The following is an 18851-nucleotide window of genomic DNA, read 5'->3' as shown; positions in this document are numbered from 1 at the left end:
CTTTCATGTCTTCATCGGTCCTGTGGAAATAAAGGCCTAAAATGCCCCTAAAAATTGCCACTGAAGTTGTAAATTCTACATGGTCTGTCTGGATGTCTACAGTCACACATAGGGAGCTGGAATCGTTAGGTGACTAATTATCATGTCATGTTTGTATCTGATAAGACAGGCCCTGGCCTGTTAGCCTGCCAGGATTGACCAACAGCAAGGTGTGAAAAGAAATTGAACATGCAGAATTTAATATTTAACTAAAAAAACAGCTCTTGGGAAAATAAAGCTTTGTTTTTCACAGGGAAAGGCTAATCAGAGCTAATTAAAAGGTAACTATATGCTAGGTAATAAACCCAGTAGCTGAGGAGTTAGTTAGTTACACAGTAACTCTAGTGAAACTCTCCCCTCTCCCTGCCCCCACAATGCATCAGCGCTAGATACAAAGGTGAGTGTGTATCTCGGTTACGATCAGAACAATGTTTCAAAGAAGGCATCAGGATTGATTACATGTCATGTGGTAATGTTAAAGAAATTACTATCAGCTTGATGCATATCCTCATCAAAACTCCCAAATATCGGTATAGTATTGGACTCTGGACAGTCTGGGTCTGCCAACGTTTCTTCCAAGGGAGTTTCTCCTCGCCACTGTCGCAATAGCCACAGCTAATGCTTGCTCTTGGGGGAATTATTGGAATTGTTGGGGCTTTGTAAATTATAGAGTGTGGTCTAGACCTACTCTATTTGTAAAGTGTCTCGAGATAACTCTTGTTATGATTTGATACTATAAATATAATTGAATTTAAATTTAATTGACTCAAGAATCCAGTAATGATCAGGTTATAAAACACTAGGACTGGGTGTTGTTCAAAGAATGACGATACCGGTACCCATACCAATACTGTGACTTAAATACCGGTTTCTAAACGATACTTTGTTTTTATACCAATTTTATAAAACACAAATGAATTACAACATTACGGCACAAACCATGTCATTTATGTTTAAGCTCCTACTGCGTGAGCCGTCTCTGTGTGACGTAGAGTTTTTTTGTGCGTGTCTCTACGACGTGTGACGTTGGACAGCTAATCACAAGCACTATTAGATCTTCGTAGAAGCATGCTGCATGCTTATTGGCTCACTGACCCTGATGAGATCTACTTCTTAGTAGACATGGGCCGGTTACCGGTTTCAAGGTATACCGCGGTTTGAAAAAGTCACGGTTTTAAAACCACTAAAAATTTTTGTCATACTGTTCCTGCGGTATGAGCTATTTTTTTATGAGTCTTAAAGGACAGAAAGTGCACTTGAGAAATCTGCAATACGTGAAACCGTGATATTTTCACGGTTATGATACCGTCAGAATCTCATCTCCTTAGGTATTGAAATTTGCTATTGAATGAGGCATTTTCCGATACTTTAGAGGCAATTCGGTTGGTGCCTAAAAAGTGTTGAATTCGTTACCCAGCTCTATAAAACACACAGTAAAGTTGCAAACCGTAAACCCATAACCATGAGCTGAAAGAGGGGCTAAAGGGTTTCTTAAAGCAAAACATTTAAATACATACAAATATTTATTATAGTCCCTTTAAGACTCGTATGGCACCCAGCTCAAGACAAGGCTATATTTGTGCGTTGTTCCCAAGCCATTTTAGACAATGAAAACGGCGAGTTCATGAGTTCGCCACTTATAAGAGACACGAGAGAGAAGCTCATGAAGGAGCATGTTGCGTGTCCATTGTGACGTCATGGGCCAACAATGCGGACGATCTGAGCTCCATGTTTGCTTTATGCGCTTTTGAGCACTCTCATTGGAACGTACAGGGCTTCCCGCCCAACACTGTATCCAGTTCTCTTAATACATCCATGGTTGTTCCATCCAGTACTGATCGTTAGGGTTAGGGTTGGCTACACTCTAAAGTTATATTGCTGCGAAGAAACTCCCGCACACTGTCTAACTTAGCAAAAATTAACTTGAAATAGCTGGCGATGTTTCGGTACTAGCCTGTCATCAGGCTGAGAAGCCATCTTTGGAGACTGTTGGCACCCATCACCAACTTCCACATAAAATAAGGCAACATTACATAATATTCATTCACATTTCCGTTACTGTAGGGGTGTGAATCTCCACTGGTCTCACGATTCGATTACGATTATCCTGCCAACGATCAAAATTTATTTGATATCATGATAGATATATATATATATATATATATATATCTCAACATAATTAGGCAATAATCAATTTTGGTCGGTCACTGCATCCATGCAGAGTCATCTAGATCGGCATCGCAATGCGTCGACGCAATGATTAATTTCGACACCCCTACATTACTGTGTGGTAATGTTGCCTTGTTTTATGTGTAATGTTGGTGCAGACAAACAGTCACCTCCTATAAAAGATGGCTCCTCAGTATTTAACACCCGACATTTGCCTGACGATGGTCTTGTACCGAAACGTTGCCAGCTATTCAATTTATTTTTGCAAGGTAGACACAGTGTGTGGGAGTTTCTTTGCAACGTTTGACCTACTCGTCCCTCTCTGAGGACCCTGTTTCACGTTATGGATGTGCATAATACTTTTCTGTACACCCATTCTATTCCCACTGAGCAGTGTGTATCTGCTTGGGACATGCCACACATAGATGCATCTTATTGGAGAGAGAAAGAGAGAGATGATAATAACAAAACTGAAAACCCAGCAATATCTTAAAGTTCTACACAACAAACAATCCCACCTCAACCTGAAACACAATACTTTGTTGTCGGGTGGCGGAACCCCTGTATGCCCGATGGCCAAATGCATCAGCAGGCGACATGTATGATAAGGGGACACCTAACAAATAAACAACAAGCCTGTGAGGGGGAAACCCCATGCCAAACTCCAGTTTAATCCAATCCATTTCCACCTGGCTCGCTTACTTTAACCACAAAGGTTCCTAACGAATTTAAACAGAGCTTAAAACATTTTTCAGTCATTAAAAGCCACTGCTCATTCAGATGAACAGATGATCCATCAGGCAGCATTTGATTCCATTAACATGTTATCTAAATGTTGGAACTGGTTCACAGTTACTCCCAGCTGCCCACCATGGTTATATACCAAGTATTTTTGGTGGCAGGAGGCTGTGGGAATAACATGCCAATCTGGTAACGTTAAAGTTCATTTCAGAGAAATGGATGCATGCCCAGATTTTTAGGGGTGCGAGATATATCGACTCAATATCGTTATCGCAATATCACGTTGCGCAATATTTTATATGTTTAAAAATATCGAAATTAATATCGATATCGCAATATTCATAATAGATATCGCAATATCACATTGAGTCAATATCGTGCAACCCTACCCAGATTACAGCATATTACAGTTTTTGCCTGTTGCTTGAACACTATAGACACATGCTTAAACCAAAGTAACATTACTTGAAGTTGTTGTTACTATACCTTAAACAAAGTGTAACCATACCTTAAACAAAAACGCTGCTTTGCACTTTAGTTGCAATTCTGTAACACACTTGCTCCTTTCTGCAACACACTTGCTCCTAGACACTACACACTATTTCATACATAAGACACTTAGTTCAAAAATGAAATCTCAGGGTACCATTGGGAAAACACATCTATTCAAAATACAACACACATTGGTTAATTGAAAAGACGTAGACACACACCTGAAAATACTTACTTACAAAACTGAACACCAATCAGCCAGCTACAAAAAGGCCTCAGTTAAGCCATTTTGAGAACTTTGCAAGCATGGAGGCATGGAGATCTAGAGGCAGAGGAAGAGGAAGACAGAGAGAGAGAGGAGGATGTGGTCGAAGAGGCCATGCAAGGACCATTATTTTGGATGACATAAGAGCAACTTTGGTGGACCATGTCAGAAACCATGGCCTGACTATGAGGGAAGCTGGGCAGAGAGTCCATCCTAATCTAAGCCGTTTCACAGTTTCATCCAGAATAAGGACATTCCAACTGGAAAACAGGTATGTCTTCAACTCTCTACTCAGACTGTATCTAGAGTATTTACAGTACTGTACCGTATCACGTTACTGTATCACATGTATTGTATTCCAGGGTGGCTAATGCTCCTTTTCCAACAAAAGTGGTAGTTTTGTGAAACATACTGTGATAACGTGTTGAGATGTTTCAGTACTGTGTATGGTAAATACAGTAAAGTATAGTTCATAGTTCAGTATACACAGTACTGTAAAAAAGAAGCAAACAAGAACAATTTGTGGTTGCATTTTTCTACAGAATGGCTAGAAGACCACCTGGGCGTGGACGCCAACGCCTGTTCACCCAACAGCAGGAACTTGCCATAGTGAATCTAGTCAGAGCAAACAATGCAATCCGTCTCCACCAGCTACAGCAACAAATACTTGCAGATAGGCAAGTATTCAACAACATAAATCTAGTAAGCATTACAACTATCAGACGCATCTTGGTAAAGCACAACATGACCATGAAGCAATTGTACAGGGTCCCATTTGAGAGGAACAGTGTCAGGGTCAAAGAACTTCGACATGAATATGTACAGGTAAGTGTTTCAGTCCTTTAGGCTACATTTACAATAAAGAATAGGTGCAGTCCAGTAACAGATGAATATGTACCACTGGATTAGTACCACATAGATACATTCAGAAACCTGTGTGGTGGGGTGGGTCGGTTCTGTATGTGTAGTAGTGTAGGTGTGTGCTATGAGTAAAGCCATCCACAATATGTATTTATTTTTACAGAGAATCTTGGACATGGATGGAGCTGCCCGCATGAATGTATTTACATTGACGAGGGTGGATTCAACCTTAGCAAAAACAGACGACGGGGACGTAATATGATTGGCCAAAGGGCAATTGTGCACGTCCCGGGGCAGCGTGGGGGGTAGGGCTGTCCTCGACTAAAGAAATTCTTAGTCGACTAACACTTATACGATTTTGTCGACTAATCGATTAATTGATTTAATTGACAGAGCTGTGCGCTTTGAGAGGTGGTTAAGACTAGAAAAGCACAATATAAATGTAGTTAATTAACCATCTGTAAAACTGAGTTTCTCCACAATTAATCCTGCAAAAGCACCACTTTAAATCTTGTGTTTACCATAAATGTGCTCATAAGTTTCTTGAGAATGAGAAATTAAGCATGAATAAGCATAAAAAATGACTTATCAACTAAAGAAATCTTAGTCGACTAAGACCAAAATGACCGATTAGTCGACTAAGACCAAAACGACCGATTAGTCGACTAAGACCAAAACAACCGATTAGTCGACTAATCGACTAAGAGGTGGCAGCCCTAGTGGGGGGAAATATCACATTGTGTGCTGCCATGAGTCTTCGAGGGCTACTGCACCATCATGCCAAACTGGGTCCCTATAATGCCCAACACAGGATTTTTTTTTTTGTAATCTTTTGTGTTTTTGTTGTGGGGTTTTTAGGGGGGGAGGAAAAGCGCCGGGTTTTTGTTTTCTGGGATATGTTAGTTTCCATCGGTCTGCTCTGGTCCAGAACTGGTTCACCAACCATGATCAATTTGAAGTTGTGTACTTGCCCCCTTAATCGCCATTTCTAAAAGGAATTTTTTTCTGCTTGGAGATGGCGCGTATATGACTGCCAACCACATGCCCGTATGCCTCTTCTGCAGGCAATGGAACAGGCCTGCGGAGACATTGAGGTGAGGTCAATCCAGGGATGGATTCGGCACACAAGGGGATATTTTCCCCGATGCTTAGCGAGAGAAGACATTGCTTGTGATGTTGATGAGATCCTGTGGCCAGACCCCAACAGACGGCAGGATCCATAAGCCCACTTGCGCACAATTGTGTTTTTCTGTGTTTACAGTAGTGTATTGTTTGTTTTATTTTTGATTTAACAGAATTTACTGTACTGTAAAATATACTACTGTAATGTAATGATTTTGAATTCAGTATTTAATTTTTTGGTTGTTGTGATAACATGCCCTATGTGGAACTGAATAAAAACATTGAAAACAAGAGACTGCAGTTTTTTATATAAAGTAGACTAGTGTGTTGCTGCTGATCTGAAAGTGTATTCATATGATGCAAGTGGGTATCATTTTGACAAAGGATTGTTAGGTTTTGATAGCAGAGTTTCAATTTGACATAGATGTGAATGGTTTATTTCCCAGTGTTGTGTCTTATTTGCTTGTGTGTAGAGTTTTGACACAATGAGCCAAGTTTTGCAAAACGTGTTCAAGCAACGGGCAAAAACTGTAACAACCTCCGTGTGAAATCGTTGTTATAAGAAGGCCTGTTTGGGTCAATGTTTCTGATGGCTCCATATCATTCCTCCTGCCTTTAATTTACACGGTGTTGCAGACAGACGTGACAAGTTGGATTATTGCTATCAGTAGCGTTTTTTGGCACGGGCGAAGCGGGCAGCCGCCTGTTGTGGAATTTTTTCATGACACATGGGGGGCACTTAATATAGTTCCCAGTTTGTATACGGTTAGAAGATGGCTGTCTCTCATGTGACCTTGTTATTTGTACATGCTGTGACTATACAAATCACAACATGTAAATTGGAAAATGCTGGCTTTATTTTGTCACTTATAGGAACCGGTTACCTCCAGGACCTGTGCTAAGCTAGGCTGGCGGTGGGTGCGTCAGACAGTTACGACACGCACGGAGATGAGAAGGGTATGTATGGGCTTATCTAACTCTGGGGGATACGGTAAATAAGACAAAGTCCCAATAAGTCGCCGTGTTCCTTTAAGAGACAGCTTTGGTCCTTTCAAAATGTTATAAGTAAGGGTTAATGCCCGACGAGGTGTCCATTGTCAGGTATAGTCCATTAATACCTGACAATGGACACCTCGAAGGGCATTAACCCGCTTATACCATGGTCACTTCCCAAATAACATATTTTTAAAACATTAGTTCATATTTTAATTAGTTTTACAATCGAAATCTAAAGTTTATCCAAACAATAACTCCGTTTCCCTGGTTACGGCTGACGGTTTGACTAATACCTGGAACAATCATTCCCATCCATCAGGTTCTTATGCAATGCAAACGTTGTTCTCTCCAACAGGAATTAGGAAGAACCTTAGATACGACTTGCCTCCCTTAGCAACCGGAGATATTTATATAGTCCACTCAGCTGATAGAACCCTTCAGTTTAGCTACGAGCCAGAAAGCTAACGCTATGCTAGCAAGATCCAAAGTCAATAACATTGTGTACAGTTGGCAATCAGTAAAAATAATTTGACAGTATATTGAACAACAAGACAAGCTAGCTATCAGCCATGTCATTGTCCCCAAAACAATAAAACGACTTTTACGAAGAATTTGATCCGCGATGTGTAACGTTGCTGTTGGCTGCAGCGGCGCAGCGAGCTGAGATATATGAGATAACGTTATTCTCTGTGAAACAAAGTCAGTCCAGAGGGCCAGTAGAACTTACTTCTTGCAGCCTGTGTGTTTTAGCGCCATCCTGTGGTGTTCAGAGGACGAGTTGGAAATAATAAATCCACATTTCCTTATTGATTTAATGTAGCGCATTCATTTAGAACAGTAAACAGTCAGTTTCACCAGAACTCCTTTACTAGGTGTCCTACATCACTTTTTAATGGACACCCTGCAGCCAATCAGAATCGAGTATTCACCCAGACCATGGTATAATAAAATATAACTGTTTGTGCAGTTTGTTGTGGTTTCTTTTTTTTTGGGGGCTCGAAGTGGGTCTCGCCCAGGGTGTAATTCAATGTTGAACCGCCACTGATTGCTATTCTGCAGAAGACAGCTCCGCTACTTTTGCAGTCAAAACAGACCCTTGGATAGTAAGACATGTGCTGTGACATCTGTACAAAACATAATGCTCACTAGCTTAATAAAATCCTAACAGATAGCTAGCTAGTGTAATACCCTTGTTCTATAGTAAAATTAGGCTTAAGCACACATGTAACGTTAAAGACTCAGAATCGGTTATCTCCCCTATAGAGATAATGTCACGCCAAACTACGGCAGAAAATGTTAAGTTTTAAGCTAGGTAAAATATTTAAAAAAAAAATTTAGATTCAATAAACAAAGATTTAAAAAAAAAAAAAAATGTTTACAGCTTTTCCTGACAGTATGATATCACCTTTTTCCGCCACTGATACTAGCTCGGAAACAACGGCAACAGGATCTAACATTTGAAATTGTATTAAAGTGTTAGTGTTTTGCGAGGTCAATAATTTATACGTCAATAACATTGCCGAAATATCCATGAGATTTGAGTGTTTCGTAAACGCTCTTAAATTACCCCTAACAACGCATGTGTGTTTGCCTATATGCGAGAATACGTTTAAATTTCGGATTTTTCAACGGAGTTTGGTGTGACGTTGTCTTCGTACAAAACGAAATTATCTGAATAAAAAGTAACGGTACACAGAGATAGCTTAAAATGCCTCGAAACATTGTCTGATTTTGCGCCACTATCCACCACAGTCACATGTAAGAATATAAAGTTCGCTACTTTTAATGTTTTCTAATCACCTGAAAGCCCGATTCCGTTTACCCGTTAGCAGCAAACATGGTCCACATCTAATGCAATTGTCATGAACGAGCAATAACAGGCGGCTCCATACCTGACTGGCTTTGTGGAACTGTTTCTTCAGTCCGGCCACAGACATCTTCGATAGACGTGTTAAGGCTTCACCTCTCGAGGAAATGTTCCGTTAAACACTGAATAAAACTGGTAAAATGTACGTTGAAGACAGAGCCAGCCAGACGACTCCACAACACTACACTCATCAGTCACTACCGTTCAAGATTGCAGCAAGACCTGAGGTGAGTCAAGCTCAGACAGCGAAGGCCGACTTAACCGGAAGTTGTTTTGCTGTCTTAAAAAATAAAAGTGTCAATTTTTAAACCCTTTTTTCACCGCGATTTGACCCTTTTTATTTATTTACTTTTATTGCCTTTCATGAAAAATGAACAACGTAAACAGTGTCCATAAGGGAGAATTCTTTACTGTCACAACTTAAGTTTCTCCCAGTATTCTTAAGACAATGGATTTAGTTGTGTGACATTGTGATGTGGTTTTTGTAACTCCACTTTAAAAAAACAACAACTTTGTATTCATCTCAGACGGTTGAATTCTTAAAGTATGTTGGAATTTTTCATCACATATGTCCTCCACTAAATTACTAGTCGGGGCATCCACTTTAGAAAACGTTCTTGAAACCTTTCTGAGAAGTCAAATAACCTAGGGACTCTGCTCACAGGAGCCTAGGCCTATTCCAAAAGAAACCTTGAATGCCTCGATAGAAGGTCCAAAGGCCTTTTATCATTTTTATCGTATGAACATACACATGGGCTACAAAGCCTTGGTGTGCTAAATATCTTCTTAGTCTTCTCTTATAATTTTTTTTATTCTTTAGCCTAATTTATCAAGTGTAGGAGGAAAGGCCTATAGCCTACGTATTCCTCATTCCACTGCAGAACAGCCTATTATCTTTCACTGCCAGTTAAGACCATCTGTGTTGTGAGACGTTTGTCAGTTACGGTTTTATTTTGAAAGGGAAAACCCGAAATGGGATCGACGTGATCTTGCTTGACTTGTTGAGTGGCGGACGGTTGCGGAGGAGGAGAGTTTCCTGAATCGCAGAGATGTGGCAACATCTCGAAGCCCATTGGCTGACAGCTGCTCGTGCGGAGGAAACCGCGGTGGAGAGAAATGATCCAAGGCATCAACAAGCCAAGTATTCTCCTCCTCAATAGATACAGACACAGAAATGGCACATGCTTAGGAAAGCTCATTGTGGGACTGGCTCTAGTGGCTGTAATTCAGCACCAAGGCTGAATTTCGGGAAAGAGACTTCAGATACAGTAGTAGGGGACCACTAAGGCCTATATAAAAGCATCCAAAGAGCACCATGTCATGGGAACTTTAACATTTAATAGCTAGACTGGATATTTAATGCAGATATCCATAATTCAACTCTTCCTAGTCAAAAAGAACAATTCAGATATCCACAATGACATTCTCCCTATCTACAATTGTCATTTCAGATATCCACAACGTCATTCTTACTAGTACAAAGGACGTCAACGTTTCCCATTCGTGTGTATGGGGCTTTCAATTTCAGATATCCACAACGTCATTCTTCCTATTCAGAATGAACATTCCAGATATCTGCAATAAAATTATTACTAGGAAGAACTCTAATTTCAGATCCAAAATGAAACAAGCATTCCATGTTTTGCGGCATGCAAGAGAAGACCGCCGGACCGCCGTGAGAGATGTGAGTCCGTTTTCCCCGACCATACTGCCAAGGTAGCCCGGGCTCGGGCCGCCTTCAACGAGCTTAGGGAGCAGCTGCGGGGGAGTGAGGGAGTCCGCTACGGTCTTTTCTACCCGGCCCGACTGCCAATCAGCTATGGAGGTGCGGAAAAGGACTTTGTCTCAGCGGAAGATGCCAAAGCCTATTAGCCTGGCTCCGCCCTCCAACGTACTTCCGCTCAATTTTCATTTTCCTTCAGTACTACATCTGGGTTTGGGTTATATTCGTGGGTTTTCTCCGGTCAAATCTTTACCGGTCCAACCTGCGTTCAGAGGGGGTGGTTGAGAAACGATGACGTTGAGGTTGTGTGCTAGTTTGAGTTGTAGCTCCGTAATGGCGGCGGAGAAAGATGTGAGCGATGCCGTTCGGTCCGTTGTGGCAACACTGCCGAATATCCAGACGTTAAAGCCCGAGCGAGAACAATCTTTGCTGAGTTGTGCTGGTGGCCATGATGTTGTGGCCCTCCTCCCCACGGGGTTCGGGAAAAGTTAGATTTTTCCAGCTCGCTCCGTTAGTGGTGAAGGAGTTGGCTAAGGCTAACGATGCTAAGCCGACGTCACGACCAAACGTTAGCGATTGGTTATGGCAGTGGCTCTGGGCAGATCCAATAGTTTTAAACTTCAACAGAGTACCCGCCCACAAGGAAGTTACAGTTTTTGATTGCTTTGACCTGCTTAAAGGAACTGGGATCCACTCGGTTTTCATCATCAACTGTCTCAGCAGAGCAGAAGACATCTCGTGCAAATGTGTTAACCCTTTCTCATTGGATTGACACATTTTCCCTAACTATTAGAAACTACCTACATCAGTATGAAATCACTGAACCACCTGTTTGACACTCGTACACGCAAATCTTCAATTAGCAATCAGTCTGCAGGGTTAAGCTGCTTACACACCAACCAGACGGCCGACCGTCGGCAGAAAAGGCAGTTGGACTGATCAGTCTCCCCGAGTTGGTCAAAAAAGTGCCTTGGATAAAAACAAGGAGACGTAATACGTCTCCATAACAGTAGGCGGCGCTAATCTGTATTGTTGCCCAAAAAATTTAACCGGCAGCTGATTGGACGAACGTGTCACGTGGGGCTGTTTTCTCTGGAAATTCAAAGACAGACTTTCATGGCGGCTCGTTAAGAATACCACCTCATATTGTACTAATACTACTACTAATAGTTCACCAAAACATGTTTCTGAAAACATTTTAAGCGAGAAATAGGCCATGCAGTTGCTGAATCTAGTCACGCTTCATTCCGCTCCCCATTTCCGGGTTAGCACTCTACCAATCAGACGGGTCATTTGAGTCCGACTGCCGGCAGTGCACGCCCCGCCGATTATACATGTCAAATTGGCCAAAATGAAGGACAACGGCCCCTTGGATGGACGATGGCACGGAACACCGAACAGACTCGAGTCACTGATCTCGCCAGACTGTCCAACGGCCGATTATTGGTTTGATGTGTCCGGGCCTTTAGGCCATGTGGACCCATCGTCCAGTGGCTATTTCTTATACTCTACAGTAATAGATGTTTATACTTTACTGTAATAGATTTTATTTTTATTTTCTTAATTTCTTATACTCTAATAGATTTTATTTTGGCTTACATGTATTTGGTGTAATATTCACAGCATATCAGTTTTCAGCCACAGTTTGAAAATAAGAATCAATGGAATCAATAACATTTGCATCAAAGCATTTCTGATTCTGTATTTTGTTGTCCACTGTGTAATGGTTGATTGGAAGAGCTCATACACTTGTTTGCAAGTTGTGTTGTTTGAAGGCAAAATTTGCTTCCGTTGCATATTTTAAATGTTTTGGCATGGTTAGAGCCTTTTGCAAACAAAATGTGTCATTTTGACTATGAGTGCCACCTTTTGGCCTGTGTGTTAACTGTTTTGAAAATGTGGAGTTTGAGTTGACTGCTTTGTGTCAAAGCAATCAAGAAAAACTGTAACACTTGTCAGTGGAGAGTGGCCAGACTCTTTGTACAAATGAAATGTACCAGAGTCTACTAGGACCAGGCTAAAAGCCTATGTCAAGAAGATGACATTGGGCGATGCTTCCAGATGGCATCTTATAATAATGTAAACCCTCCGTCTTCAGTTTACATTTGAATATTGTTTACATCTGACATTCAGTTACATTGAGGGTATTCTTTATTATAAGTTTTTTTTTCCGCTACACATGGGGTGAATTGAAATTATGGTGTGATAAGGTAGTCCGGACTAATATTTAGTCTATAATATAAATTAAGCTACAGTGAGCAGAGTGTTCATACTTCCTCTCAGATAATTAAATTAGGCCTAGTTCGCAAACTAACCCAATTCACATCCTGTAACTTTTAGGTCAACCTGCTTCGGGGTATTTCAGTATTAATTGTGCCTTGATGCTATGTCTGACTCTGTGGGAGTATCTCTTGGGTTTAGCGCAGGTGATTCTCTGAGTTGCTGTCACAGTTTTTGTGGCAACATGTTTTTTTCCTGTTTCCTGCACTTCCTTGTTCCCTTATGTTTCCCTTTGTTTTGGTGCATGTGGGTATATGTGATTATTTGTATGTGTCTGTGTGAGGGAGGTTGGGTGGGTGGGGGTTTGAATACTAGCGCCCTTAATGTAGGCACGCCAACCCGTTTTCTCACTTGGAATATACGTGGTATGGGCAATCCCTTTACAAGATCCAAGGTTTTTAATCATCTGAAGCGGCTTAATGCTGACATTGTGTTTTTGCAGGAGACCCATCTTAGACTTAAAGGTGCCCTGCCACACATATTTCATTACTTTGTGGTAATGTCTGAAGTTCTACCATGGACTTTGTAATCTTTTTTTGAAAAAAATGCCTTGGTTACCTTGTTTCAAGCCATTCTAGTGTGGTATAGAAAGCCTACAGGAAGACTCAGCCCGATTTCTGCCAGTTCTCATTAATAATATTCAACAAGCTAAGCTGTTTGAATCTGATTGGCTAACAGCTAGCCAATGAGAGCCTGGCTATCAGAATCCTTTACCCAACCCAACTGGGCGAGCTAATGAATAGTAATGAGCTCCGGCAATATGTAATTGGCCTGATTTCTCTGCTTATTTCTTTTCAGTGGTTAAAGCTGACAGAGGAGGTAGCAGTTCATTTTCATATTCACAACATAATACAAACACATATGGACCTAACATATTTCAAAAAATGCAAGTAAAAATGGTTTTGTATGGCAGGTCACCTTTAAGGATCATCATAGGCTCCGATCTCCCTGGACAGGTCAGATTCACCACTCCAATTTTAACTCCAAAGCCAGAGGAGTTGCTGTTTTAATTGGTAAAAAAAGTTCAATTTCTATCTAGTGAGGTAATTGCAGATAAAAATGGCAGATATCTTATAGTTGCGGGCACATTAATGCAGACTAAAGTGTTGCTTGTCAACGTCTATGCACCTAATTTTGATGATGTTGATATCTCATTTAAACACCCATTTGTTAATTTTTGGAGGTGATCTGAATTGTGTGTTTGACCCGGTGTTATATCGTTGTAGTCCCTGCACCTTGTCCCAATCATCTATGTCTAAATCTTTCGCTGATTTCATGACGCAGAGTGGTTTGGTTGATCCTTGGAGGCACCGTAACCCCTTAGCCAAAAAGTTCTCTTTTTTTCTCACAGGTACATCTATCGTATTCAAGAATCGATTACTTTTTCATATATAATAGTCTAAATTCATGTGTTGTTTCCACTGATTATTCAACCATTCTAGTATCTGATTGTGCTCCATTATTTCTGGATGTCCAATTATCGCCACATAAATCTACTCCACCGCTTTGGCGACTCAGTCCTATATTGTTGGCAGATAGAAAATTCAGTGAATTTATTTCAAATTCTATTGATGAGTTTCTCTCTTTTAACCAAAAGGAGGCTACATTGTATTCACTACTTTGGGAGTCGCTGAAAGCGTTTCTCAGAGGACAGATTATCTCATACTCCTCCCACGCCAATAAGAAACACAATGCCAGGGTGTCAGAGCTTTCGTCAGCTATCAGTAGCGTTGATCAAGAGTGCGCATCTGACCCCTCCCCAGAGCTGTTTAAAAGGCAACTTAATCTTCACACAGAGTTTGATTTGATTTCAACTAGAAGTGCTGAGCGTTTGCTATTACTAACTCATGGTACTTTCTATGAGCACTGTGATAAAGGAAGCCGTTAATTGGCCCATCAGTTGAAACGAAAATCCACCTCACGTCTCATACCTGAAATTAAGAATTCCTCTAATATAATTGTCACAGATTCTGTTGAAATTAATGCATATTTTAAATCATTCTATTCTACACTGTACAAATCAGAATTTCCCACCGATACCACCAAGATGAGTCAGTTTCTAGCTAATCTCGAAAATCCTACTATTGTCTCTGATCGTGCGAAAGAGTTGGATGCTCCACTCTCCCTGGAATAATTTTTTTTCCAGCCAGTAGCTTTTGTGGCATTACACTGTAGCAAATTCTTAAGTATTGTAGATTGCAGAAGTTTTGCATAATTTTATCAGTGTGATATTTTGTCCAAACAGGCTTTATTTTAATGTTGTTGGTACTTAGTGTGACTATTTTTGTATGTAGCCTACTTTGGAGGTACAATTTCTTTTTCAGGACTTAAAGAATAAAATATGGAAGCTATATATGACATTTGTATGGGGCCACCCTGTTGTGTTGTGATTGGTCGGTCTATTTATCTTTTAACACTGGACTCTAAGAAACTGTAAGATACCGTAATGTTAGTAATTAAAGTAGATATGATTAGTTGAGACAGAAATGGTAACTAAATGCTATTCCGCCGGTGAGTGTGTGTGTGTGTTTCTGACTCATGGTATGTCCATTGCCAAGCATCATTTCCATGCTTCCTATTCATTTTTATGGGAGCAGCCGTTTCATTTGCATAAAGTTGAATCCAGGCAACTTTATGCAAATGTGAAGTGGAAGGCTCCGCTCGACGCCTGTCAAAAGCTCACAAAAATCTTTTAAACTGACCGTTTTCGATCTGAAATGAAGACTAAAATGCTTTAAAAATAAGAGAACATTTTCCAAACAGGCTGCTATTAATGTCTGTTTTGAAATCCGGGGGAGCAGACAGCCCCACGTGACTTGTTCGTCAAATCAGATGCAGCCATCATCTGTCGGAGGGTGTACAGTTTTCTTCAATACTATGTTCCTGCAGTACCGGAGGCTGCATTTTCAGGACCGCATTTATATGACTGCATTTCCAGGAGCGCATTTCCAGGACCCTAGTTTTAACTTTACTTCAGCGTCGTACCGGAGGCTTTACATTTTCAGGACCGCATTTCCAGGACCCTAGTTTTTCAAGGGGGTCAAAAGGTTCATTCCACCAAAAAGCTACTTTCTTTTTCAAAATATTCAGTTTAAAAAAGGTTTTTCCACCCAGATACTACTTTCAGTCTTGCAATTCAACTTGGTTGCTAAGAGTTGCATGTTGGGCAATTTGTTTAAATAACACATTAGCAAGTAAAATAAAGATGTTCTTTTTAAATGTATTTGAATTGAAAACAGTATGTTAAACAAATTGCACAACCCACCCCTTCAACAAAGAACAAAGCAAGCAAATAAGTCAAAACGTTTTTAATTTTGGCATTTCCACATGATGTACAGACAAACAGGAAAATGTCAGTTTTACTTATTTCTTGTCTGCTGTTTCTTTTCTTCACATAATTAAGCACTTTCTACAGTCTCAGTGATTCCTGCAAGACAGAGAGTTAGAGAGAGAGAGAGAGAGAGAGAGAGAGAGAGAGAGAGACAGATGCAAGAAAACAATAGAAATTAAATGGTAACATTTGACGTTTCCTCACCCTTCAATATTGAAACCCACATCGTGAAGTAGGTAACAGGACAGGCTTTTATCATCTTTTGAAGTTTAATGTGCTGGCTATAATTAATTATTATAGTCATAAAGTTAAGTAATATAATAGGCTACATCCAGTTGGGCTCACCAAAGATTAGCAAGACAGTTAGCAAGCTATCATAAGCTAACGATGATTGTAACATTAGGAACTTTAAGACTATTAACGTTGACGTTGGTTAATTCACTCCCAATTCGGCTAGACAGCTAACGTTACTTTACTGTCCAATTCAACATACCAACTGTTTTCACAGTAAGCGTTAAACAAATAAAAATAATGTTATTCACAATCAGTAGGGATGCACCGAATCCAGATTTTTGGGGTTCGGCCGAATACCAAATCCACTGGTTAAGATTCTGCCAAATCAGAAACCGAATACCGAATCCTACTCCCATCCTCAGTTCATTAACACATGTACATATTTTCATTATCGAGCGAAGGAACTACTCATCCCATAAACCACCGCGCACCACTGAAAAAGGAAGCTACGTTAGTTTAGCTAACAGCTAATTCGGCTAACCGCTAGCTGAGACAGCATGTAATAACTTTAAAAGACCCTCAAAATAAAACCTGAAAATAACCATAAAAATATAAAACAGCTGTTACGTCAGCTGTAGCCTGCTTTACCCAGTGTTTAGTTTGAGTTAACGTTATTTTAGACTGAATCAAGCTGTCAGCTAGCGGTTAGCCGAATTAGCTGTTAGCTAAACTAACGTTAGCTTCCCGGTGGTGGCTAACAGCAGAAGCGTGGAACAGATCGTGATTCGTGCAGTGTCGTAAATCCTCGTAAAACAGGATTATCATCTTGGGCACCAGCATGAGTTCCACCAATCTGAGGCATCACTGTGGGATTGTTCAGGATTGTGGGTAATGGAGTACTTATCCAAGACATTGCAAATAAAAGACATTTATCTCAAAACAAGGCTGGTGCCCCATGAACCTTTGGCATCTATATGAGCATATACAATCGCTTAGTCATGTCGTAGCTGGTTTTAAGTCTACCATCGACGGTTACAATTTTATGGCTTATACTAGAATTGTCAATGGAGAAATTGCATTGTATTTTTACTTCCAGAACACACTGTGGGCGGGAGTGTTGAGCTCTATAGTTGTCCAGGCAACTGCCCGTTTGCCTTGATTGGCTATGCCCCTCTGGTGAAAGAGCCTAAATAAACTTTTCTTTACTTTCTTCTTTATTTTTTTGCTGTGGTGGCTGCATTATTACGATAATACGCCAATCATTACTAAAGTTAAATCAAATTAAATCGCTATATCATCCAAGTCACGTGACTTGTTTATATTCTCACACACGAAGAACTGCATGTGATGTGAAAGAGAGGGAAAGCTCTTCAGCCTTCACATGAGTTTTTAAAGTTATGGAGATTATGACAAATGCCCTGTGAATAGTAAAAAAAAAAATCCACTTGAGCTTTGAATAAAGTACAGCTTCAGCTTGTAAAGTTTGCATCACGTCGTGCAGCATTGCCTTAGCTATAGTAACATAAAATGCTACGTTATCAACCAAAGCTAATGACAGCCTATGTTGCAGCAGCAGGCTAACGTAGCAACGTTACGTCCGTTACATGAGTGTGCGCTAGGTTATACGTTGTTTACAGCCAATATGTTACGCGAGTTTTCAAACAACAATCAGATGTGACGTTAGTGAAAGTGAAAGGTGCCTTATTTTTTTATTAGATGATAAATTAATGTCCCAGTTGGTTAATTTGGCTAATAAACTTTGAATTTTTAAAAAAAATGATAGCCTATGCCTTCACAACAAAGATGACTGAAGAAGAGAGAGAAAGAGAGCTCAAAGAAGCAGCTAAAAGATCTGCAACTTTGCAGAGCTGGATTAAAACTGCCAGCAGGCCAGCTGTGAGAGAGGCATTTGATAATGTCAAGCAACCATCCTACATTATTCATTTAATGCGAAGTTGGCCTATTTTATCAGAAGCATTTTCTTTAAATTGGAGTAGGGTAATAACTCATTAAAACAAATGTTTCATTTAATAATAAATGCACAGTAAATTGTGTCTGTGCCGTGTATAGCATTGTGAATTAGTTATTATTTTATGTATATCAAAAGTTCCAGTTGAGTAAAATACTTTTACTAGCTGTAGTCATGTTGTAATTGTTCTTTATAATATATATATATCTATATATATAAAATTCTAAGGTTCAGCAGAAACCGAACCCCGTCAAAAAGCCCAATATTCGGCCGAATCCGAATCCTGGATTCGGTGCATCCCTGACAATCAGTAATGTTACTCACACTTGGCTTGACGAGCTCTTCTTCCATTTTTGGTGAAAATGCAGTCCTGTCGCGTTATTATGAATCCCACTCGCTTTCTTTGCAAGACCCGCCCTCTAGTTAGGGTCCTAGAATTACGATCCTGAAAATGCAGTCCTGAAAGTGCAGCCTCCGGTGCTGCAGCTATATGCTACTCATGAAGAGAAATGGATAACTGCTAGTGGCCCATTAGCCTGCAATGTTGGGAAGCGGGGCTATCCCTGCTGTGAAAACAATACCACAGTGGACACGAACCGTAAGGTCACCTTTGGAGATACATTTCAGACTAAAGACCAGTTACAGTAACAACTACTTGTAGATGTTGCCTGGTATTTGACGTGAATAGTTGATGATCTGTTGTACCAGAATGTAGTGAAAATGATGATTGACTTAGTCTGTAAAAAATATTTAACTCAGAAG

At 40.3% G+C, this 18851-nt stretch overlaps 1 protein-coding gene across 3 annotated transcripts in view; it reads right to left on the bottom strand.

Moving 5' to 3' along the window:
* Positions 1–8773, bottom strand: part of sh3gl3a (SH3-domain GRB2-like 3a) — a 58323-nt gene extending 49550 nt beyond the window's left edge. For all 3 annotated transcript variants that reach the window (XM_039795970.1, XM_039795971.1, XM_039795969.1), the window contains exon 1: positions 8578–8773. In XM_039795970.1, coding sequence (XP_039651904.1) covers positions 8578–8622 — 45 coding nt within the window. In that variant the 5' untranslated portion in view covers positions 8623–8773. The remainder of the gene's footprint in view (positions 1–8577) is intronic.
* Positions 8774–18851: the final 10078 nt, after the last annotated feature.

This window comes from Perca fluviatilis, chromosome 3, assembly GCF_010015445.1.
Source record: "Perca fluviatilis chromosome 3, GENO_Pfluv_1.0, whole genome shotgun sequence".
In the NCBI taxonomy this organism is placed as follows: domain Eukaryota; kingdom Metazoa; phylum Chordata; class Actinopteri; order Perciformes; family Percidae; genus Perca; species Perca fluviatilis.
The sequence above is the reverse complement of the archived record's forward strand: the minus strand, read 5'-3'. Positions and strand labels throughout refer to the sequence as shown.